The 24,752-nt window shown below is 40.4% G+C and overlaps 2 protein-coding genes across 2 annotated transcripts; both read right to left on the bottom strand.

The window, feature by feature from the left end:
- Nucleotides 1–2,849: 2,849 nt before the first annotated feature.
- On the bottom strand, nt 2,850–7,837 carry LOC138616969 (sarcoplasmic reticulum histidine-rich calcium-binding protein). The gene is made up of 6 exons (XM_069691593.1): nt 6,566–7,837; nt 4,768–4,886; nt 4,488–4,559; nt 4,353–4,407; nt 4,222–4,258; nt 2,850–4,113 (listed from the first exon to the last, which is right to left on the bottom strand). The coding sequence occupies exons 1-6, from the start codon at nt 7,305–7,307 to the stop codon at nt 4,092–4,094; spliced, it is 1,047 nt and encodes a 348-aa protein (XP_069547694.1). The 5' UTR covers nt 7,308–7,837; the 3' UTR covers nt 2,850–4,091.
- A 1,864-nt stretch (nt 7,838–9,701) lies between these two features.
- Nucleotides 9,702–24,026, bottom strand: LOC138616968 (transient receptor potential cation channel subfamily M member 4-like). Its single transcript, XM_069691591.1, has 29 exons — nt 24,012–24,026; nt 23,357–23,628; nt 22,342–22,403; nt 22,070–22,247; nt 21,496–21,676; nt 19,739–19,908; nt 19,142–19,319; nt 18,322–18,386; nt 17,957–18,190; nt 17,287–17,389; nt 17,068–17,189; nt 16,622–16,921; nt 16,435–16,536; nt 16,173–16,301; nt 15,288–15,417; nt 14,678–14,823; nt 14,242–14,354; nt 14,021–14,137; nt 13,867–13,916; nt 13,499–13,737; nt 13,057–13,172; nt 12,417–12,549; nt 12,127–12,301; nt 11,766–11,931; nt 11,498–11,679; nt 11,017–11,149; nt 10,854–10,926; nt 10,366–10,459; nt 9,702–10,185 (listed from the first exon to the last, which is right to left on the bottom strand). Exons 2-29 carry the CDS (start codon nt 23,420–23,422, stop codon nt 10,154–10,156), a joined length of 3,789 nt encoding a protein of 1,262 aa, XP_069547692.1. The 5' UTR covers nt 23,423–23,628; nt 24,012–24,026; the 3' UTR covers nt 9,702–10,153.
- Between the last annotated feature and the right edge of the window lie 726 nt (nt 24,027–24,752).

Here is a 24,752-nt window from a genome sequence, read left to right as displayed (position 1 = left end):
GTATATAATATATATATATATGTATATGTATTTGCATATATATATATACAGTGGTGTGAAAAAGTGTTTGCCCCCTTCCTGATTTCCAATTTTTTTTGCATGTCTGTCACACTTAAATGTTTCAGATCATCAAACAAATTTAAATATGAGTCAAAGATAACACAAGTAAACAGAAAATGCAGTTTTTAAATGAAAGTTTTTATTATTAAGGGAGAAAAAAAAAATCCCAACCCACATGGCCCTGTGTGAAAAAGTGTTTGCCCCCTCCTGTTAAAACATAACTTAACTGTGGTTTATCACACCTGAGTTCAATTTCTCTAGCCACACCTGTTCTCAATCAAGAAATCACTTAAATAGAACCTGTCTGACAAAGTGAAGTAGACCAAAAGATCCTCAAAATATAGACATCATGCCAAGATCCAAAGAAATTCAGGAACAAATGAGAAAGAAAGTAATTGAGATCTATCAGTCTGGAAAAGGTTATAAAGCCATTTCTAAAGCTTTGGGACTCCAGCGAACCACAGTGAGAGCCATTATCCACAAATGGAGAAAACATGGAACAGTGGTGAACCTTCCCAGGAGTGGCCGGCCGACCAAAATTACCCCAAGAGCGCAGCGACGACTCAGCCGAGAGGTCACAAAAGACCCCACAACAACATCCAAAGAACTGCAGGCCTCACTTGCCTCAGTTAAGGTCAGTGTTCATGACTCCACCATAAGAAAGAGACTGGGCAGAAATGGCTGCATGGCAGAGTTCCAAGATTAAAACCACCGCTGAACAAAAAGAACATTAAGGCTCGTCTCATTTTTGCCACAAAACATCTTGATGATCCCCAAGATTTTTGGGGAAAATACTATGTGGACTGACGAGACAAAAGTTGAACTTTTTGGAAGGTGTGTGTCCCATTACATCTGGCGTAAAAGTAACACCACATTTCAGAAAAAGAACATCATACCAACAGTAAAATATGGTGGTGGTAATGTGATGGTCTGGGGCTGTTTTGCTGCTTCAGGACCTGGAAGACTTGCTGTGATAAATGGAACCATGAATTCTACCGTCTACCAAAAAATCCTGAAGGAGAATGTCCGGCCGTCTGTTCGTGACCTCAAGCTGAAGCCAACTTGGGTTCTGCAGCAGGACAATGATCCAAAACACACCAGCAAGTCCACCTCTGAATGGCTGAAGAAAAACAAAATGAAGACTTTGGAGTGGCCTAGTCAAAGTCCTGACCTGAATCCTATTGAGATGCTGTGGCATGACCTTAAAAAGGTGGTTTGTGCTGGAAAACCCTCCAATGTGGCTGAATTACAACAACTCTGTAAAGATGAGTCGGCCAACATTCCTCCACAGCGCTGTAAAAGACTCATTGCAAGTTATCGCAAACGCTTGATTGCAGTTGTTGCTGCTAAGGGTGGCCCAACCGGTTATTAGGTTTACGGGGCAAACACTTTTTCACACAGGGCCATGTGGGTTTGGATTTTTTTTTTCTCCCTTAATAATAAAAACCTTCATTTAAAAACTGCATTTTGCATTTACTTGTGTTATCTTTGACTAATATTTAAATTTGTTTGATGATCTGAAACATTTAAGTGTGACAAACATGCAAAAAACTGAGAAATCAGGAAGGGGGCAAACACTTTTTCACATAAGTTTATATGTGTGCGTTTGTGAGAGGACATGAAGTGAAGGACAGACACATGGTGTGCAGGGTCCTTCCACAGAGTGATGAGTATAAACATGGGAACAGTTACATCAAACACTTTCAGGTACAGACACGTTCTGCCCTGTGACAAGACAAAGTTCCTGTCATTACCCTTAAGTGCCCTTAAGTATAAGTGTTTAAGTGTTCCCTTTATTTATTTATTTATTTTATATATGTATAGACACTTCATGTCCTCTCACACACACCCACACATTATAAACTTGTTTTACCATGGGGCATTCCACTGACATAATGCGTTCCCTAACCCCCTTACCCATTACCCTAACTATCACAACTAAATGCCTAAGTTAACCGTAACCTCCTAACCCTAAAACCAGGTCTTAACCTTCATAGAGATGCTATACCCCCGAGAACCTCAGATTTGTCCCCACTGTAACACGTGCTCCTACAGATTGGTGTGCATTCAGGTTTAAACCCAACCCAGGAACTAAAAATATGTTCAGACACACCCACACACCAAAAATTCCAGGGAAGAAATTAAAAAATATTTACACGCATACACATTGCCACGCCTCATTAATTCAAGTCCTCTTTGTGTTTATCCCTCACTAAAAGATAACAAAAGGTCAGTTCTTTCCAGGCACAAAGCTCTGGCTGTGTCTAGGTTGATTCAATGACACACTCATGATATTTTTCCTTGTCATTTTTTTAGTCTCTGTCATAAAAAAAGACTTTTGTTTTCACCGGTCTCATGACTTCAAATGAAAACCAACAGGAAGCCCAACCAGGATGTTGGACTGCTTGGAAAGGTCTCGCACTGATAATTTTCCTTTACCAGAAGAGCAGGAGGATGTCACGGGACTCAATTTCTGTAGCTGTACTTTGCCTTGTGAAAAATCTCAGTAGGTAATAATTTTTTTAAACTGTAGACATAGAAAGCTCAGAGCTGCTTGGAAAAAAAAAAAAAAAAAAAAAAAAAAAGAACACTTAAATAAATAGATTGAAAAGTGAGACAACAAATTTACAACTGAAAATCTGCGTTACACACTGGAGACCCTCAATGTGAATGGTTATTATTTATCAGGCAACAAAAAGAAGCAATCAAGTTGTATCATGGGAAATGGAGGATACATTGTTTTCGAGCATCTGCACACGCTAAGAAATAAAAGTCATAATATGTCTGCCTCTGGTTTGATTTGTAACTTTTATTAAAATTGAAATCTGTTTCTCACAACTCCCCAATTCTATGAAATTTCAAAAATACCCCTTTAAATGAGCGATACATTCTCATGGCAACTGGCATTTTGATCCTCACTGTTGTTTACTAAAGTTAAACTAACAACCTCTTAGTCCATTTCAATAATTCTGAAATTAAAACATTGTTTTGAAAATAGGCCGAAACCTAACTAAAACTAATTCTACAAATACTTTAGAAATCAGTAAACAATGTAAAACAGTTAAGTTAACATAAATCAGAATGGCACATTGAAAATCTGCTAATCGGGAGAACATTTTGTGATAGATATTTTTTAATGTGATTGTTTACTTTCCTATTAGCTTGCAGTTGGTTCTGCTCTATATTCTTTGTAATTGTAAAGTAAATGGTCTGTACTTATATAGGATTTAGCCGGCCTATAAGCACTTTACAATCTGCCCTTCCATTGACACATATTCATGCAAGGTGCCTGCCTGCCATGAGAAGCAAGTTTGGGTTCAATGTCTTGCCTAAGGACACTTATGTGGCAGGAGGAAATGTGGATTGAACCACCAAACCTTGTGATTGGTGGCTGACCGACTACACCATCTGACCCACCCAAAAAGTGTATTGGGACCCGGTTGCATGGTTATTCTTCTCTTTAAATAAAATTAATTGATGTGCTTGTAATATACATGTCACCTACATTAAACATATCTTTACAGAAAGGGTGGAATTTATTATAAGAGGTGAATCTGTGACACTATGCAATGTTTTTGTATTAATACGTGTGTGGAATTGTGTCAAAGGATGAAAAATCAAAGGATACATCCTGAGAAATTGTACATTTGCATGATACTTGTGGCTATAAACTTCAGTTTTATGTTTCTATTGCATTTTTACAAATTCTGGCCACTAAGACGTGGCTAGAAACATTTATGCTCAACTAAGGCTGTTTAACTAATAATACTCCCACAAAAATATGCAGAAAATGTGACCGACTGACTTCTTCAGCTGTCTTTACAAGACTAGAGTTAATATTTTGATAAAAACATTAGATAAAATATAAATATGTTTTTTTCTGTCAGCTGTACAATTCATGACAAGCTCTTGTTGGATGTCAAGTCCTCCTTTTGCCGGTGAGGTGTGAGCAGCCGGACAGCTCGTGCATCCTGACGGCAGTATCCCATGTAACCAAATGGTGGTTTAAAAGGACACAGTCTCCAAGGTGCTCAGAGCAGAGAGGACACAGTCCTGCAAAACAAAAGCCATGGCACCAGTAAACCCAACAGCCCCAGCACCACTCTATGTGCAGTGTATTGTTAAAAATGTCTATGTGTTGTGGGAAGGGAAGAGTCTTACTGAAAGAGGGAGCCAGTCAGCTCATCGACAAGGCCACCTGAAATAAAACAATAAAAATACAAAAGTTAAGTCAGATCCATAATGACTAAACCTGTAAACAAACAACAGTACATTCACAGCTGTAATTTTACCTGGTGTGCAGATTGTATCACACAGTAGGGGGCAAATGTAGCAGGATGAGCAGTCCTAGTAAACACAAAAACAGAGTTAAATAACAAGAGGCTCTTGTCAAAATGAAACATTGTGTATTATTTACAGTGTTTTACCTGGCAGTGCTCGCAGTGATCCGACTCATCTCCCTCCTCACAGGGACACTTGTCACAGTTATTAGAGCAATGCTAAAGGGGAGGGACACACAATGCAGTGATGATCAATTTATCTTTATCAATTATCAGGGAGGATTGAAACAAAGCAAAACTTTCTAATGAACAATCAGCTGAAAAATTTTCAAGGACTTAAAAGTTCAGTGAAACACAGTAGTAGTCATTCCATTATGGGAGAGTTACTTCGAAAGAAGCCCAGACTACTTTCACCTCGTGATTTTACCTCACAGATGGAGCAAACACTGCACAAAGAGCCAGAGTGGAACTGGAGCGAGCCACCGGCCGCCTCCTCTTCATTCATGTCTCCCTGAGTTTCTGCGGTGTCGTTAGCTTCAGGCTCATCTGAAGTCAACAGAATCAAAATCATTTTGATGAATCATTACAGGATCTGTATCAACACTGTTTACATCACGTGTTTGTTTTGGAAGAAAAACAATAATCCTAATGTCAGATCTTTTTTAAACTCTCAAAAATCTAGTATTGGTTTGGTTATCTTTACTTTGAAGTGAACTTCCCCTTCACAATGATATACCTCTTACAGCATCATGTATGACTCAGTTATAAGAGAAAAAGCCATTACATCTGCTGGCCTCTTGTTGGAAGAGTGCCGTTTCAGGTCTACCACACCTTAATGATACACCTCTTATAGCATCATGTATGACTCAGTTATAAGAGGAAAAGTCGTTACATCTGCTGGCCTCTTGTTGGAAGAGTGCCGTTTCAGGTCTACCACACCTGAATGATACACCTCTTATAGCATCATGTATGACTCAGTTATAAGAGGAAAAGCCGTTACATCTGCTGGCCTCTCGTTGGAAGAGTGCCATTTCAGGTCTGCCGCACCTGTGTGAGTGCTTGAATAACCCACAACTACACCTCATTTTATTGTCATTGGAGCCGTTTGTCAATTGCTTGCCATTTGGCCAGTAGGGTGTGTGTGTTGTGTTGTTGTTGTTTAGCTCCATGCCATTGTTGAGGCTCTTTGTCGATAAAGCTCAGTTTTGCTCACCCATGAATTTTACTGACTGGCAAATGAAAGTGCTTTTGTTCAACTCTTGATAACTTCAATCACTTGTAGGGATTCTCCACCAGTTATTTTTCACCCTCCTTTTCTCCCATTTTGTGAACAGAGAAGGTTAATATTGTGTTCTTTGTTTCTGCAGGGCATTTGAGCTTTTATTTTCTAGTTATTCTTGTTTGTCTCATTTCCATTGAGACCCTGATGCATATTTGCTTCCAGTTCTGCAGTTTTAGTTGTTTTGTTGCCGTTTAAACTTTCTCTGTAAAATCAAAAAAACAACAACATTGTTATTTGTAAAGAATTTCAGCGCTCTTCTTTTTGTTGTTTCCCTTGTTGCAAAGGTTTTGGGTCTATTTGTTAAGTTATTCCTTATGCCCAGACACTAATTGAGGTCATAATTGAGGATCAGAGACTTGTTTTGCTTGAGAACAGATATCCTTTACAGACAAGGACAAATGCAGAGATAATAAATTCAAACAAAAGCTAAATTAAAAGTGATTAACAAACTGTTTAGCCTACCTTTGGTGTGCCAAATAATACAATTTTTTTTTCATATTTAATGCCTGGATATTAAAATGGTTATTGTGTTTGTCAATAAATTTGATATTTGGACTTTGCCTCTATATTTAGCAGATTATTTACATTTATCCTATTTCCTTTTGTAACAAAACTTTGAGTCTTCCTTTGTCTGAATGTTTTTGTGAAGTCACACTTCAACTAGACCCGTTTTAGTTTCTCGAAAGCCACATTGGCTCAACAAATGGCATGAGTGGTTTAGATACTGCTGGGTGCCAGCTACCTCGCAGATAAGCCGGTCTATTTTAGGACTGTTATGTATGACAGTGTTCCTAAAGTAGCTGCAGGGAGCCCAACAATGTCAGCAGCCTATTGTGGAGTAAGTCAATCAGAGGACTCACGAAAAGTTATGATGTATACTAAATTACTGCAGTTTATTATCTTTATAACCCATAAATATAATGTAATAAAAGAGCATGTATACCATCTTCTTCCTCAGCAGCATCATCCTCTGCTTCCTCCTCCTCAGCATCCTCTTCCTCCTCCTCAGCATCCTCTTCCTCAGTTGCTTCATCATCTTCACTTGCCTCCTCCTCATCCTCATTTTCTGCTGTGGCCTCAGCATCCCCCTCTTCTTCAGCATCATCCTCCTTTTCCTCCTCCTGTTCTTCCTCAGCACCTTCCTCCTCCTCCTCTTCTTCATCAGCAGCCTCCTCTTCCTCTGCAGCTTCCTCCTCCTCATCTTCCTCATCAGCAGCCTCCTCTTCAGCTTCCTCCTCCTCCTCATCAGCTTCCTCCTCCTCCTCATCAGCTTCCTCATCAGCTTCCTCCTCCTCATCAGCAGCCTCCTCTTCCTCCTCAGTAGGCTCTTCTTCCTCATCAGCAGCCTCCTCCTCTGCTTCTTCTTCCTCATCAGCAGCCTCCTCCTCTGCTTCTTCTTCCTCATCAACAGCCTCCTCCTCTGCTTCTTCTTCAGCCTCCTCCTCCTCTTCTGCTTCATCATCTGATTCTTGATCAGCTGTCTCCTCTGCTACCTCTTCCTCAGCACCATCATCATCCTCAGCAGTTTCACCCTCTTCAGCCACAACATCCTCAACATCTCTGGCAAGGAAGTCTTCCTCTGCTTCAGCCACGTCCTGGGCGCTCACTACACCAGAGAGAGGGAGCTGGGACGGGCACAGCAGCACCAGCAGGAGCCCAACTACCCAGCCTTTCACGGGTGCCATTGTGGAAAACTGTCACAGCTTTTCTTAGCTTTGGGAAAAAAAAGTCTCTCCTCTCTTCAGTCTACTCTTCCACCAAAAACCAAAACAGTCGATGAGATTTCAACACTGAAAAGTCCTCAAATCCACAGAAGGTGATAAAGCTGCAGCCGGTTAAGGGATATTGTTCAGGTCTTTGCTGTGTTCACAAGACTGAGAGAGCAGTGTGCCAGCCTTGTGTTGGGAACACAGAGGACACAGTGGGAACGCAGCTGTGTGTGTGGTGTAGTGGTGTGGCTGCATGTGCATGAGTGACAGAGGCACATGTCTGGGAAGAATGCTCCTGATGCCCTTAACACAGTGTATTAGAGATATGGGCGCGTGGTGGACTGGTGGCGGTCTGGACTGCAAGAGGGAGGGGGAAAGCGAGGACCAAAGAACATATGGAAATGAGGGGGAAGTTTAATGTACAGATATTCAATAATTTAAATTAAAGATAAAGTTTTACATCTATATGAGCTTGGCTGTCATTACTGTCAAACTTTCTTTTTTTTTTTTTTTTTTTAAATGAGCCAAAACCTGAAATGTAATATAGATATATACATGTACATACATGACCATACATATTAATAGCCTACTGAATTCGTAGGTTTATTATTTGTCTTGTATCAGGTGTTTTGCTCTAATTTTATGTCATTGTGAAACATGAAATGCTCCCAGAAACTTTTCAGTAAAAACGTAATGCAATAAATCGAAATAAAAATCAAATTAATGGTTCCGCATTAAAGACGCTGTATACGTGACAACAAAAAGCAGATTGTATTCACACACTTAAACAACTTTAACTTACTGCTTGTTCTCAGGCCAAAAAAAGTTATTAGAGCTGTATTTGAGTACACTAACTGAATAACTGAATTAAACTTGAAACTTAGGAGGCAAATGCAAAATAACGCCCCCTAGAGGTAGCTTATAAAATTATCCGAGTGTTAAACCAACACCCCTCAGACACAGTCTCAACAGTTAAACTAATGCCAGTCCTGAGGCAGAGGAGAACATGTCAGGGTAATGTATGGAGTAGATGTAAATAGAGTGAAATGGAGAGGAAGGCGTTGTGTGCACATGTGCTGGCATGTTAGGGTTTACATTTTGGGTACAGAAAGTTTTGAGTCGCAGGACCTGGAGCCAGCGAGAGACACGGGGAGGAAATTCTGATTCAGCAGCTCTGTTGGATTTGCTCACTGCAAGGCAGAAAGTCATGACACTGCCTCTAAGTGAGCCGCTGCTGCAATTGACAGGTGGCCCAAGAAACTATTTACAGTTAAGGCTCCTTCAATAGCATGCTCCACTATGTGACCTTCAATAGGGCCGTGGCGTACTGAAACTTGGCACCATGCACCTTTCCCATAACACTTCTCACCACAGTATATTTAACTATCTAGCTCCCAAAATACCTAATTTAATGCCAATTATTAAGGTTGTTTTTTTTTCAACTGGCCCCATTCACAACCATTTCTTCCTCTTAAGTCACTGCTTTACCCTTAGGGCTCCTTTTTTTTTCTTCTTCTTCTTCCATTGAGTGGCATGAGTTCACATCATTGCTCCATGTATTATTTCTTTCTTGCCTGCAGTATTTAAGGTAGTTTGAAAAGAAGTGTCAGAAACCAGAGAAGTGTGACATCACTAAAGGAATAGTTCAATATTTGGGGGAAATATTTGCTCTCTTGCCAAGAGTTAGCGAAGAAAATAAGTGCGTAGCAGCAGCAGCACATAGCTGGTTTGCTTAGTTGAGCATAAAGGCTGGAAACGGGAAGGCTGGTTCAGTCCAAAAGTGCCTATTACTATGACTATGTTTCTTGGTTTGTTGTATATAATATATATAGCTATATACTGTACTGTATATATATATATATATATACACATATATTGACTGTGTTTCTTGGTTTGTTTGTATATAATATATATATAGATATATAATGTACTGTATATACTGTGCATTTTATATTTTATATTTATATTTTCTACTGCTATTTACTGCTATTTTATTGCTTTTCTATTATTCTATTCTATTCTATTCTATTATTATCTTATTGCTTCTGTATGCTGCTGTAGTGAAAAAAAAATGTCCCCTCAGGGATTAATAAAGTAAATACCTACCATACCTACCTACCTACCTACCTACCTATTAGCATCTGCAGCTAACTCATCTGTCACTGTCCTGTTATATCTGGAGCCCAGCAAGCTGTTAACCCTGTGCTTGCAGTCTTTGGCTAAATTAAGCTAAGATAGCAGTCTGTTGACTTGTGAGTGTCAATCTTCTTTTTTGTTTTTTTTAACCCTGTTAAAAAAATAAATTTAAAAAAAACAAAAACAAGTCAAATATCATGTTAAGACTTTAACATTATCAGTTGAAGTCATTCATTATACTGCAATATAAAAATGTATTGAAAAGAACAATAGTGTAGCACCACAAGTGTATGATACATATACATTTAATGTATGTAAGAAACCGTTTAGCCAGAGTGTAATTGAACAAATATATGCACTTAATGTAACCCGTGTAAACAATATCACAGTACCCAAATATCAGATTAAAACTTAAAATAAAAATTACATAAAGTTCAAGAGGTCAGCTAAAAACTACAGCAATGAAGACATCACTGCATTGGCCTATCATTTACATCAAATATAAATCATAAATAAATGCAGCGGTCTGAACTTTTCTTTCAGTTCATCGTTTAGTTTTTGATAACCGAGTCCAGTGATCACCCAACCAGTGTGGCTGGTTGGTGGGTTATATGGACTGTAACGTACTCCATTTTGGTTTTTTTGTTCTGATCCTGAGTGAAGAGAAGACATCCCCGAGGGCAAAATCAAGTGGAACTGGAAGAAGAGGGGAAGGCATCTGTCCAGAAGAAGAGGTGGGAGAAGATAAATGAGAGGGATATTTACTGTATGTACAGTGAAAACGGTTGAAGGCAAACGCCTCACAGTGAATCATTTAAACCAGTCTAACGAGAGACAGATTGTTTTTGTTTTGTGCATCCAGTGTGTAGGTTCTATTTTCATGAATGGTGGGAAATACCTCTTAAAGTAGGTGGGGGACGAGGAGGTTTGAATGTGCTGCCTTGTGCTAAAGTGTCCACAATCCAGCTGAGAGCATTTGAGCAGTACTCCATCTGAGAGGAAAAAAACAAAAGCTGTATGTCAGAAAACAGAAACTAACAGAATATAAAGTAAGAAGCTTGAGAGAAGGATCAGCTTTTTAAAAAAGCTATACACTCACATTTTATGCTCACTGTGTCTTGACAATCATATTACCAGATTTTGTGGTCTAGTGACCATAAAATATACTTATTCAGAGAGAGTAAGGTGACACATTTATTATCATATATAATATCCGAGTTAAATATGAAGCTATCACAAGAAACCAGTTAGCTTAGCTTATTATAAAGATTTAGAAACTGGGGGAAAACATCAGAAAATCAACCTACCAGCAACACTAAAACATCAGCTTTTTTTTTTTTTTTTTTTTTCTTACAAAAACAACAACAACAAGTGCTTTAATTTTACCTCATTCTCCAGAGCTCTTAGCCTGTGGTCAAAGTCTTGGCTGTCAGTCAGATGTTTAAGAACACCATCCACTCTTAAAAATAGAGTGATAGACATTTACTTGAGTATGCTGAAGCCAAAACATTAATTTCACTATTACAGTGGAGTAGGAAGGTGTGCTCACTTGACAGACATCCGTTTGAGTCTCTCCGAGTCGCTGCTTTTCTGGATCTTGTTCTGAGCAGTCAGAAAGTCCTCCTTCCGGATGGTCTCCCACGTCATTAACCTGTTAGCTGCTTTCCCTCTTAACTGCAATACTAACAGGAAAGGTGAAGATTTTTTTTATCATTATTAACTTTTAAGTCAGCTACGGTGCTCCTTGAACTGCACTGCAGGAACCACCACAGGTGAATTGAGGCCTACGGGGCAGTAAACAAGGAGTTCATTTCTATACTGACGGTTAGAAGCTGCCATTAGAGAAACTGCATCGAGTAGGAAAAAGGCAGCCACAAACAAAAACATCACATTGGTAAAGTATTGAAAACTAGAAGACATTTAAAACACTTAAAATTTGCAGTCAGTTGTGGTTTTGTCACTCAAGATTTGATGTGCAACAGAATGACTTTATAACATTAATCAGACTCAGTTAAGACTGAAATACTGACCAAAGTGGCGGATCTTCATAGAGGGCACCTTGCGGATGATCCTCTTGATGAAGAGGTTGAGGTGAGAGAGGATGATGAAAGGAGGAGCCAGGGAGGGACGGGAGTGGTACTGAACGATCAGGTTGTAGCGCTGGAACTTCCAGTAGATGTCGCTGTTTGCCTGCACTTCTGAGAAGGTGTAGCTGCGGGAACACAAGATCAGGATGAAGAGTATGTCAGCGTAGTCCCAGAGACAGCCTGATGGACACTCATGTCATGGTTTGTTTACCTGAACATGGCGATGAGCAGGTTGATGAGCAGGATGTTTGTGACCAGGAGATAAACAACCAGCAGAATCACCACCAGCCAGTTGCTGTACAGAGTTCTGCACGGCTCTGCACCGTCCTCAATCAATGTCACGTTGTCTGTGCAGGGCATATCCCACTGTTTCCCCACTGAAACAAAAAAAGACATTAAAATATGTGGAGGGTGTCATGCTTTTTCATATAATTATAGGATAACTTTACAAAGCTGCAGGAAACAAATGTGTAATACAGGCTACAAAAATATCCAGCCTTGTTAAACTGGTTTCAAACCCTTCACAACAGTTTCCTCCTCTTTATGCACCATGATTACACAAGCACTTATACCATCCATCTCCTCCACAGGGATCTGTCCAAAGATGTGCAGGTATGGCCGGTAGAAAACTCTGCGAAAGATGCGATCGAGGCGAGGGTCGTAGGAGTAAATCAAAGCCTGATTGGCTACTCCGTATGCCATGAGCCACACCCCCAGGAAGAAGAGGAAGAAGAAGACGTCCTTCATCTGAAGAGAAAAAATTGTGAATTGAAAGTTGTCGTGTCAACAATACAATGTAAACGTTACACCAAGTACCATTACTGCTCACGAGTGTGATGTCAGTTTATGGCAACTTTCTCACCATCTTGCCAACAATGATGATTTTTGGTCCCAGCTGCTTGTGAATGGCAAAAATGTGAATGAGGCGAAGAGTGAAGACCATGTAGTCCACACACAGGATGTCCCGGCCAAAACCATATGACCACTGGAACATCCTAAAACACATGCAGAGTGATGTAAATTAATGCGGTAACAGTATCACCTAGTGGCCGACCTGTAAAGCAACCACAACAAAAATTAATTTCAAGTGAAATTTGGTTGTTACTGTGTGCAAATGCTTTGAATTTATGGAACTTAAGACAGACACTGATGAGGTGATTCATGGAAGAGATGAAGAGTTGTTATGTTGGTTTTGTCAGAGTTTTGTGTTTTTCTTGCAAAATACTGAAGAAATGTTGAATCTCTGCAGTCTCTGATAATAAATCAAAACAAGAATGAACATACAACTCATGTGCATGTGTTCACCTGTGAACTCGTGACAGAGTAGGCACATTGCTGGGTTTTAAGAAATCCCAAGCTAAAGCCATTGAGAACAAGTGTCTAATTTTATAATCTGAAAGCCTCAATAAAGCATAATATTGTGGAAGGTTTTTTTTTTTGCATAATCAAGTAGGAGTATCAGAGGACTGTAAATTTTCCTTGTTGATATTTGTTATCCGTACCTGCAGATGAGTCCTATGATGAACAGTATGATGGCAGTGAGGTCACATATATTCCACACGTCCTGAATGTACACTCTGATCCTTTGACGCCAAGTCATCGTCCCCAAAAAGAATGTCTTGCAGAAGAAATAATTCAATCAATTTAATAGATCCTTAGAAGAAAAAAAAAAACACAGCTAAAAACAGAACATTAGAAAAGCAGAAATAATGAAAAGCACAAGCGAGATCATTTTTAAGAATGGATGAAAATGCTTTCAGCATAACATTTGACATAAAGTGACTTTATGTTTAGTCGTCATTGTTTGTTGTATTCATATGCTGAACATGATCAATGACTGTATATTACTTTTCTATTGAATTATGCATCTACATTTTCAGTGGCTAAATAACACGCATTAAGTTTAAAATCTGATATTAGTAAGGTGTGTGTCTCTACACTCACCTCTCGGATCTCCTCACACACAATGGTGAACACCCAGAAGTACAGTACATACTCGGTGATGGCCGGACCAGAGGGTGGGGGGGGCTTGAAGTCCACCAGCAGCACGTAGGCGAAAAGCAGGAGGAAGAGGAAGTACATGAGGACGTTTCCCAAAAACGAGGTGACAGGCGCGTACCAAAACTGACGCCAGCGCGACACAATGAACGGACGTTTAGGTGGTCTGTGAGGTTGGGGTACGCCTGTAATTAAAAGTTATTGGATATGGATTAGTAAATGATCACAAGAGCATTATTTCTGCCGTCAGCGTTTCCTCTCCTCTGATATGTGGGTAACAACTATTTTTTCTATTATTTTTGAACAAGACTCACCTCTGATGGTAGCTGTCCTGGGAGTGTAAGATCCTTGTGTATCAGCTTCACTGATAAAACATCACAGTTTTAGTGAATCGGCACACTCAAATTAACAAAAAGCAATGTGTCCCATTATAAACTATGAAACTAGTGCATCTCATTCACTTCTTACATGTGTTTGATGTCAGAAAAAGAGAAGATGGTGTGCCCATAGAGGCTGTCATTGTCCTGACCCAGCCCATCCTCATTAGGCTTCCCCTCTTCCTCTTGCTGCTGGTCCTCTTGTGTCCTAAGAGGTGAGTATGCATTAAAAACTGTAATATAATATAGTGAAATTGTACTGAAGTCTATCTTAATGCATAATATACGAATGAATAATAATGTGGATTTCACCTGAAGGAGATGAGGTTGGTGTAGCAGAGGACAGGACAGAAGAAAGTAAGCAGCAGCTTCCACACCTCTGTGTTCCTCTTCATGTCTCCCCACCAGATCTGGGACAAAAGAGACTGGAAGAGTAGAGGAAATTAGACCACTTTTAAAAACTTCACTTAAATTTGCTCAACATGAACATGGGCTGTGTTGGTTGTGCAGTATTACATCCTTATTACTTTGTTATGGCCAAGTGCTGCTACTGTATTTGCAATAATGGTGATAGAAATATGAGAATGGTAAATATTCAGTGTCTGTCTGCGTAATCTCCACATTTTCTCCTCATTTTAACATTTAAAACAGACAATCCTCTAGTTGACCAGATTAAACTGGCATTATAAAGTTAAAGACTGTTTTTCTTTAATTAGTGAGGCACACGGGTACGAAAACAGTGACACACCTGCACTCCGTCGTGGCTGAAGAAAAGTCGTGTGTCAGCGCCCATGCCCATCTGTAGGCAGGTGGTTCCACCCCAAACTGGAGATTTCCTGATCAGCAGGGTGAAGGAGCGACTCTCATTGCTCCGATAGCAAGAGCTGAAGACATCTGAGGCGAAGTGAAAGCAACACAGGCGAAAGAGAGTTTTGTGTGGTGGTTACCATTAACAAAAATAAGTGTAATCACATACCAGTATTAGGAGATTAAGAGAGAATTTCTATCATCATAAAATAGTCATTCATAAGATAACTTTCACCAAAACCTTTTCTGGAGGCTCTGATGAGCGACAGTTTTGCAACACATGCTAATCACCTAATTCTTACTAAATCTAAGCAAACAATTGCTGGTGTAGGAAATATGTGTGATTGTTTTGTTTAAAGTACAATTTTGCTTTTAAACATACCAACAAAAAAAAAACATCATATTTTGAATTACTGTTGTGCTATATCCTTTGCTGAAGGGAGCATCTGAAATGATACTATTAAGAAACTGGTGCTGTTGTTTTTTCAGACTCATTTCTTTGGGTTAATCTTTTACTGAGCGACAGTGAAAAAATGGATTTATGGTCTCACCATGTGCCACATTCTCAAACCTCTGGGCCAGCTCTTTCATGGAGAGTTTGGATTCAGTCTCCATCTCCAGTTTGGACAGTTCTCGCAGGATTTTACAGCCGCTCAGAGCGCTCAGCACCGACTCGCCTGCCTGGGAAAGACAACGGGGCAAGTGAGGAAGTACAAAATAACAAAGTAAATTCTGTAACTCACGAAGCTCAGGATCACAGTTATGAACATTTCTTCATTACATCAGTCTGTTGATTTAAATAATGATATGTGCTAATGCAGACACAGGCAGTACATTTGAGTACATTTACTCAAGTACTGAACTGAAATAACTTTTATTTTGAGCTACTCAAACTTTACACGAGTGTTCCCAATTTATGCTTCTGCACTTTTACACAACTATACTATACTTATTGAATTAAAATAGTTAACAACAATATATTTTTAATAAATAAATCAATAATTTCCACTTCAACATGTGACAAGTTTTAAAAAATGCAGAACAGTTGAGATCCTCCTCACTTCATGGCAGTCTTTTAGTTTCCCGTTTGATTTTGTCTAATTGTCTGATTTGTGGCCTATTGTCACAGATGTCTATTGGTTGTTCTGTTAAAGAGTGACTTCCCCTTAAAATATAATCATTTGAGAATATCTCTAATGGTTTCATATAAATAACTCAAGTTGGAAGTAAAAGATTACAAAAAAACAAAAAGAAGAAACGAATATAAATGTTTATAGGATGTTTTTCTTTTATTCTTTCCTCTCCCATTAATCATCACATAAACCTTCAGATTTGGAAAGGCCCGAGTCTTAAGTTGCACCTACAGTAGAGGGGATCATCTTAACGTTATTTCAAATAAACTGGACAGCAACAGCTTTCCGTCTCAGATGTCTTACCATCTCCCAGAAGAAGGTGGCCATCTCACTGCGGTTCTGCAGGACGGCCCAAATGAAGAGCGAAGCCCAGGGGAAGAGGCAGCGTCTCTGCCGATACAAGCAGTCTCCACGCAGGAGCTTGATGGCACGCTGGTAGGAATGGAAAAAAAAAAAAAAAAAAAATGGAGAGAGAAGCCATCAGTTCAACTGTCCAAAAAAAGAGACTTCTGTCTGAAAGCTTTGATATACTGTACATCTTTTTGTTCATAAAAGTTAAGAGTACCCTCAGAACTCTTCTTTTGGAGGAGCTCTGCTCTAAGTCCAAAACATCATAGTAGAAAGTCTGGCAGACGTCACCCACTAACAGTTCCAGGACCCGTGACACCTGAGGAAACAAACACAAGAGTGTGACTTTCCTTTCTGAGAAAGCAAAACTAGAGGATGGACTCTCTTTCATCAGAAAATCCCACCTCAAACAGGCTGATCATCATCCCTGGTCCGCCCGGGATGTTGTGTCCTGGCACTTTAGAAGGTGAGTCCTGCAAGTTAGACTGTGTTGCCGCAGATGCTGTAGTTCCCAGCCGCTCTACTAGACGGCGCTGAAGCAGCTGGTAAAGCAGCGTCCCATCAGCCACAGAGCGATAGAGGCTCTCCAACCTGTCGTAAGTCAGGTAGTCCAGGATGTTCAAGCCATTCTCAGTAAAGAGCCTCACAAACTGGGGCTTGTCATTGATCAGGGCATCCGTCATGGAGTCCTCCAAGTCTTCATACTATTTGATTGGATGGAGGTATTCGTTTACAGCAGGGTTTTATTTGTAAGAAAGTGTTACAATACACAACACATAATGCATCTACATTAGAGTGCTGGTATTTCTCTCAGTGTAACATCTGTTGTGATGTATCCCCCCCCCCTCACCCTCCACTGGATGTCTCCATTGAAGAGTTCACTCTTGGCAATGTCAACCCTGTTCCATGTGACCGCCAGCTTCAGCTCTTCATTGTAAGGGCTGGCATCAACTGAGGCTCGGTGCTTACTCGCTGAAACACACACACCAGACATCCAAATGAGGAAAACGCAGTTGTATTGCCACGTAAATGAGTTCTAATATTCAAAATATGGATCAGTTGTATTTACCTCCCACCAATGCTTTGAGCAGGACTGTGTCAAAGTCATTTGGACCCTCCTGCTCGCCATGGTAGATCGTAATCAGGTCTTTGTTCTGGTAGATGCTCAGAGCCTGCAGACGCAGAACAAGGAGATAAAAAACAAAAACAATAACAACTTGAAATGTTGGATATACGAGTACAAAACGTGTTGATACTGAGAAAGAGATTAAAAGCAGGCAGTGATGAAGGAGAATTTGGTGATAAAGTGTATTGAAGAAAATCAACACAATTACATTTTAAGCACCAACTACGTTTTGGGATAACCATTAGAACACAGGTGAGTCAATAACCTGCCGCACACCTCTGAGGTGAAATAGTTTCAGGATTCTGGGACAAACTGAGACATGAAGTAGTTTGAGAAACAGACTAAAGTCTAAAAGTCCACTAGAAGTTCAATAAATGTTCATTACATTAAGTAGTGTGTTTGCATGCATATTAATATCCCAGCTTCTGTTCTTATCTTGTGGCATTCAACAACAGGTTAAGGGGTGACCCACAAATCCTAATTAATATCAGTGTTAAATTTCTTGCCAATCTAAACAGTATCTGTTGAATAAGTATATAAGTATATCACTCTTCTGGTGCTGCATGTCAACAAAAACCACACAACGAAAAGTGTATCTGTCCACAGCGCTCACCCGTTCCACTAGTTTGTCTGTCTCCGATTCAGCAGGAAAGTATTTCTTAACCCGTTCTGCCACTTTGTCTTTCAGATCCACGCTGGGGCCCGCCTCGCCGTCCCCCTCGCCTGAAGACTGGACAATTGGCGCTGAAGACAAGTTCTCCACGACATCACTCAGGAAGTCAGCCATGCCTCCAGAGCCAGCCAGCACCAGCCAGGGCATGGAAGATTTCAGAGAGAGATCCACCCTCTGACAGACCGAGGAAAAGAGAAAGACATTTCCATAATCCGAATATAACGGCAGAATAAAAAAAATAGACTGGTATAAACCCTCATGTTTTTGTGGTAATCAATCAACATAAAAGAAAGCAGTGACTGTACCTCCAGCAGGCTTGCCTCCCCTGATATCAGCATACAAAGGACAGGGATGTCAATGCTGCCGCTACCTGTAAAAGTACAATAATATTTAGAAATGCCCACCTTGGGAAATAGTTTGTTCATACCTCACCTTAATGTGGACAATAATGATTATGAGCATATTTGCAGACAAACTGCATATTTTTTTCTTTGTAGCATAACAGCCAGGAGACGCCAGAGACACAGAAAGATTACCCATCTTTGTGACAGCTGGGAACTTGTTTTTGACAAACTTCTGCCTGATTTCACATGTTGGAAGCGTTGTGTCTCATATTCTTGCAGCGGCATGCAATGGCTTTCATCCAGTGGATGCCAAAGGATTATCTCATCATCACATGCATAATAAAAGGATCACCACCAGAGGGCCTTGAACTCAAGGTTGGATATGACAGAACATGTTTATATTTACGGTTATGAAGAGCTTTGGACTTCTTAGAAATGTGTCTGTTTTCTGTACATTCAGTTTACAAAGAAAGAAAGAATTCTGGGAATAACAGTATAGAGGAACCAGAGATAATAGAAGCAGCAGAAAAAAACTATGTTAATTCAGGCATTATCAGTTTTTATCTGATGGTTGAACAGATGACAATGTGTTAATAATGTGCTATTGGTCTTCATGCATTAAAACCAGTTTTAAATCCAGTTTGACGAGCAATTAAAGGTAACAACAGCATATATATTTAAGCCTACTTCCTTCTACTCTCTACGTCTGCCATGGCAAACAAACATTCTTGTATTACAAATCTGGATGTTAAAAACTATGTTTTATTATGCCATTTCTCACCCCATATGCCTGTGCGCTGGTGGGAGATGTAGTCCTCCAGTTTGGCTCTGAACCCCGTCCCTCCACCTCTGCGGCCCACACTCCCATCGTCCACCAGCAGGAAGGCCTGGTAGTTGTTGTCCAGGCAGCAGGAGTCTCGCGTCGTGTTCTGGACATAGTACTTGGCAGGAAAGCTGCCCTGCAAAAAGGAAGAATCCAGGGAGGATTATTCCAGGTTTTCTTTACTTCAGATCAATACCTGCAGCGTTTTGGGGAACTGTATGTGGTGAATTACCCAAAGTTTCAATAAGACATCATCCCACTGCAATCTGGACCCCACATTGTCCAAATGAACAACTTATACATACACCTTACTTTGAGCACGTCCATATATACCGTACTAGACATTTACCTTACTAATGTAAATTATTAACAGGGGCAGTAACTGAGAAATGATTCCCACCCCTTTAAATTGAGACCCTATTTGAATAATTTGCAGGTAACAAAAAATAAACTGACAAATATAGTCAAATTTAAAGCTAACTTTACAACGAACGTTGCACAATACAAGTGAACGAGATGCTTTTTAGCAAATGGACAAGTGTGTGCCTGTACAACCTGAGGGTTGACCAGCTGCTCTCGGTTGTGCACGAGGCCCCATGAAGCGATGCCTAGCGCCACCACCTTGTTGAGGGAGACCGAAGAGGCTGCAGTGGCATGGTCTCTCACCGCCTCGCCAACACACCTGCCGACACCTTCACGCAAGCCAGCCGTCAGGATCCACGCTCCTGTGGGTCGATATAAAGATACATTTTGTGCCCCGTTAATAGCTGGAATTTTCTTGGCTTGACTGCAATTTCATGCCACAAAAACATATGTACTTATTAGAAAATGCCATATATGTCACCAAATGCTTACATCCATCCATATTTGCATCTCTAAATCATTGTTATGTAAATACGTCATACATATGCTTTAATCATCTAGCGGTTATTAATTTCTGCTGAAGCAAGTTTCCCTTTCTGTCTTTGAAAAGCTGAAGTCGTGTCTATATACATGTTAAATGTGGCCCACATTGTTTCATTTATGGTACAAAACAAACCCAAAACTGTAATTGTAAAACACAAATATCATTAAAGACAACAAAACTGATCCGATTACACAGTAAAGACATCAAAACCAGAAGGAAACAGTATTGATCCCCAAGGAATAAATCTGCTAAAAAGCAGAAAAGAGGTGTGCTTGAAAACTATTAGTACCGTAGAAATTCAGGCAACTATTACATATTTTCTGTCTTTCAGCACTTCTGCAACGTGAAAGCAACATTTCCACTATCTTACTCCTCCAGCCTGTCCTTCACTTTATCCAACAAACATGTTTGTGTTTAATCCAAACCATGATACAACTTTGTGCACTTTGAAGTGTCTTTTGAGGGAATAGCGAGTGACAGCAGACCCATATCACTGTGTGCCACCTGCACTTGGCACAGTAGTCAGGAGGAAATGGCCATTGTAGTACCAATTTAGGATCAGACCGCTGGGAGTCGTATCGCGTAACTGGACTACATGTTGCAGCAGCTGGATGTTTACTGCTAAAAACGACCATGATTCAAGTCTGCGTTGTCCAAGAAGGCATTGATACATTACTTTCAATTCCTTGGACATTTTAGAGGGTTCCCTGTGGAAACTGCCACTTTGATAGTCTTCATGGTCAAATGTAAATTACAAAATTATCGAGTTTAAACATCAATTTTCATATTGCTGGTTCTGTTGTCTTGACCCCGAATGAAATTTTTCCATCAAAAGACTTAGACAAGGTAGATACAAAATAATTCAAACACTTTAAGGAAACGACTTACAGTTAAGCAAAAAATACAAAATCCATAAGAAAATTGACACATTTCAAGAAAGATCAAAACATCTGCTCCCAAACTTGAGCAAGGACACTTTTTTTGTATGTCAAAAGGAACTTTCTGGAAAACTATGATGACATATGCTGAATTATTATTATTAAGTATAGTTATATATATATATATATGCAGCTTGTGATTTTTGTTTCTTTTTGTTGAAACGGTTCCTCTTTATTCCTTTTTTGTATGTCAAAAGGAACTTTCTGGAAAACTATGATGACATATGCTGAATAAAGAGGAACCGTTTCAACAAAAAGAAACAAAAATCACAAGCTGCGTAAACTGCTATTAAGTATAGTTATATATACACACACACACACACACACACACACACACACACACACACACACACTATACTATAGTTAGTATAGTTAACTGACACGCAACCTCTGACCCACCACTGCAGCAGTGTTTCAACTGGTTATTGTTACTACACACTTCCAGGTTGCTTTCATGATGTGTTTACCTGTGCTTTGCGAGGCTTTCACCAGCCCCTGCCTGAGAACCTCCCGCACCCAGGTCTTCACCTTTGTCCTGCCTTCTCCGCCCACAACAGAAACCACCAGGTTGGGTGCAGGAAGACCCCAGTGGGCTGTCATCAAGGTGTAGACCATAGACGGCGGGGTGTCCCATGACAGACGCAGGAACTGGGATCCCCACAGGAGACACAATGGACATTTCGTTGATTAAAAGGAACAAACGTGTCAAAAAGTAAAATGCTGATTCTGTTGTCTTGACCTCTAAATCATAGCAGAAGTTAGTTACACTAAAGCAAAGGAGCTTCTCAGTTTACATACGTTATCTCACTGCCAATGCACTGCCTTTGTTTACTCAGGAACAGCAGTAGGTTGAAGGTTAGACAAATCAAAAGTACTGAAAGCTCTTGGTGTATCTGAATAAAGATTCAGATACACCAAGCCAAATTGAGGCATTTGATCTTATAAAACTACAGATTTTATCCTAAACTCTAATGTAACACACATAAAGCATTTAATGACCCATTCAGAGAACATTTATCTTGCCAACAGAAAGGCACACACATAGCTATGCCTCTTGCTGGCTCCTGCGAACTGCAGCTCTCCAAAGGCATCAGTCGGGTATTCAGACGAGTGCTGGGCGCTGTCCCAGTGGTTCACAATCGCTGTGCTGAAATAGTCCCCGAGAGCCACAGAGGCATGGGTGTCTCTCGTACCGCCACACTGACACAGTGCGCCATTACTGAGAGGAGGTGGGAGGATAATACAATGAGAGCCTGATCATCTTTTAATGCATCACAGAAATGAGAAACATTACAAAGCGGTGTTCACAGTACCTGAAAGAGTCCTCTACAAAGGTGGTGCACACTCTTTTCTTGATGATTTTAGGGATCCAACTCTGTCAAAATTATCAAAAGATGAATTTATGCATTTCATTTTTTCAGTTTTAAGAAGTTTATATCTGTACTTGTGGCTGCAGGGTGTAGAAATTGTTTTGTTTCACTTGTTCAGATGAAAAATATTGACTTTGACTGTGAGAAATACCAGGTGATAACGTGTTTTTTGTGTGTGTGCGTGTGTGTGCCAGCGGCAGGCGCAGCACAAAACAAAAAACTGTCACCCAGCAGATTGTTTAACCTGAATATTTGTGTTTTCACAAGCTTTGTCTGCTCGAAAGCAATTACAAAGTTTGATGCTTTTCGCGCAAGCGCAGTGAAGGCACAGTCCTGCACTGACACGGTGTGGGACGGGTCACAGGTTTCAGTGAAACACCGGAGTTCTGCAGCTGGCACGGCGAACGGGACGAAAACGGCCATCATTAATGTTACCACGGGACTTTATAGAGCGATAAATTTAGCGTCTTACTGGTGGAAAAACTCAGCAGCACGCAAGTTAGCTTCTTATAGTGGCCGTGCTCTCTTGTTCTGAACAATTGGGGAAACTGTTGCGCAACACCAACCGGCCACAGTTGTAAACTAACTTAACTCCCTCCGGTTGGACGAGTTTGCAAACGGGGTCAATAAACAAGCGCGGGAACGAGGCTGGTGATAACTACAGCACAGTTGTCCCGTCTACGCGCAGATACAACGCTACAGTACGTGTGGTTCCCAGAAACAGACGGTAAACTGGAGTTTCATGATCCAGTCCACCGTCCCGTGACGCGTGTCGTCAGCAGCGGAGGAATGCCTGTAGACCGCTCGACATCGTGACTCAGGACCTCCGGGGGAAAACTGCATCGTCTCACAAAAACTTCCCCCTTCTCAGTTCCTCTCTCATTCATCTTTTTGAAATTTGCCAAAACGCCACCGAAGATTTCACGGCCGGAGGATTTAAATGGGAGAGTCCACCCACCTGATCCTTCTCCGATTTACTGATCGGGTCGCTGCCGCTGCCTCCTTCTCCTCCTGCGTCTCTCATTTCCCCCTTTCAGTCGGTGTCAGTGAGACGTTTGTTTCGTTACAGGGGATTTCTTTCTGGCCATTTTTCCACAGAATAGACCGCTATCGCAAAACCATTTCCTCTTTCTCTCAGCAGTCAGTCAGTGGGAAGAAAGTAGCTGCAGACGCGCGACACAGGTGAGGGTGTGGTTTCACAGCAGGCAGACAATTTGCAAATTCTCCAAACTTTGGAAGAAAAAAAAAAAAAAAAAAAGGAGGGGCCAGTCAAAACCGCAGGCATTTCATGCAAGGTGTGAGCTGAGCCAAATGCTGATTGTAGCCCTTGTGCTATGTCAATTAATTATTCTCTCTCCGGTTTCATGACAGCTAATGTGGTGAAGCTGGAAAGAAAATGCTCTGGGACATGAATGACATTATTACAAAGGTCCTGAAAGATCACATTGGGATTTTTTTTTTTAGGACTAAAATAGCTCGCAATAAGTTTGCACGACTTTAAAATACTTTTGCATTACCTCACAACACTCAGGCAACTTACACTATGCGATGTCAACTACACAATACATGATACAGCATCATAATACTCTCCATGGGTCAGAGCAAATACAAACCTTATTGTGGGGTTACACAAAAGTATTCCGAGGCAACACAGAACTTATTGCACAAGTATTGAGTTTAACGCGAAAGTATTTAAAAGTTACACAAAAGTAATGTGACGTAAAAGTATTGCAATGTAACCCAAAACGTATCTAAAGTTTATGCAAAACGTACAGGTTATGCAAAACTATTGCGAGGTAACACGAAAGTTATTGCAAGGTAATGGAAAAGCTATTGCTAATTACATAAAAGTAGTCCTCGGAAAAAAAAAATTGTCATGACCTTGCAGTGGCTTCACAGACAGACAACTGAACACACACACACACAAGCTTGTGCTCCCAGCAATTTGTAGATGTAATGGTAACCTAAAAATATCACGCAGTCAGGCTCTGATTTCCAACAGAGCAGCTGGGATATAAACACCTCAATCAGCCTCACAATATCAAGGCCAATAAAAGCCTGCATGCAAAAACATTTCAGGATCAAATTTCAATTGCTCATTCAGGTACAGAGCCACGATTTATGTAATTTTTTATTTTTATTTTAAAAACATTTCCTAGAGTGAGGTTATTGTGTTAGGGCCCTCTCCACCTTTCAAAAGGCTAATGATCCAAGCAAGTTGCCCATCGAAGCAGAAATCCACCTGCAAAGATTCCATTCATCATTTTTCCTTAAGGCCTCTTAAACAGAATAATCCACCCGTAACTCCACACACGTGTTTATATTAAATATTTATTGTACAACACATTTAAATA

The sequence above is a fragment of the Brachyistius frenatus genome, unplaced genomic scaffold (genome assembly GCF_029030835.1).
Source record: "Brachyistius frenatus isolate BFR_SWC_R1_liver_20210118 unplaced genomic scaffold, ASM2903083v1 Contig_11, whole genome shotgun sequence".
Classification (NCBI taxonomy): Eukaryota; Metazoa; Chordata; class Actinopteri; family Embiotocidae; genus Brachyistius; species Brachyistius frenatus.
This window is presented reverse-complemented; position numbering and strand designations above follow the sequence as displayed.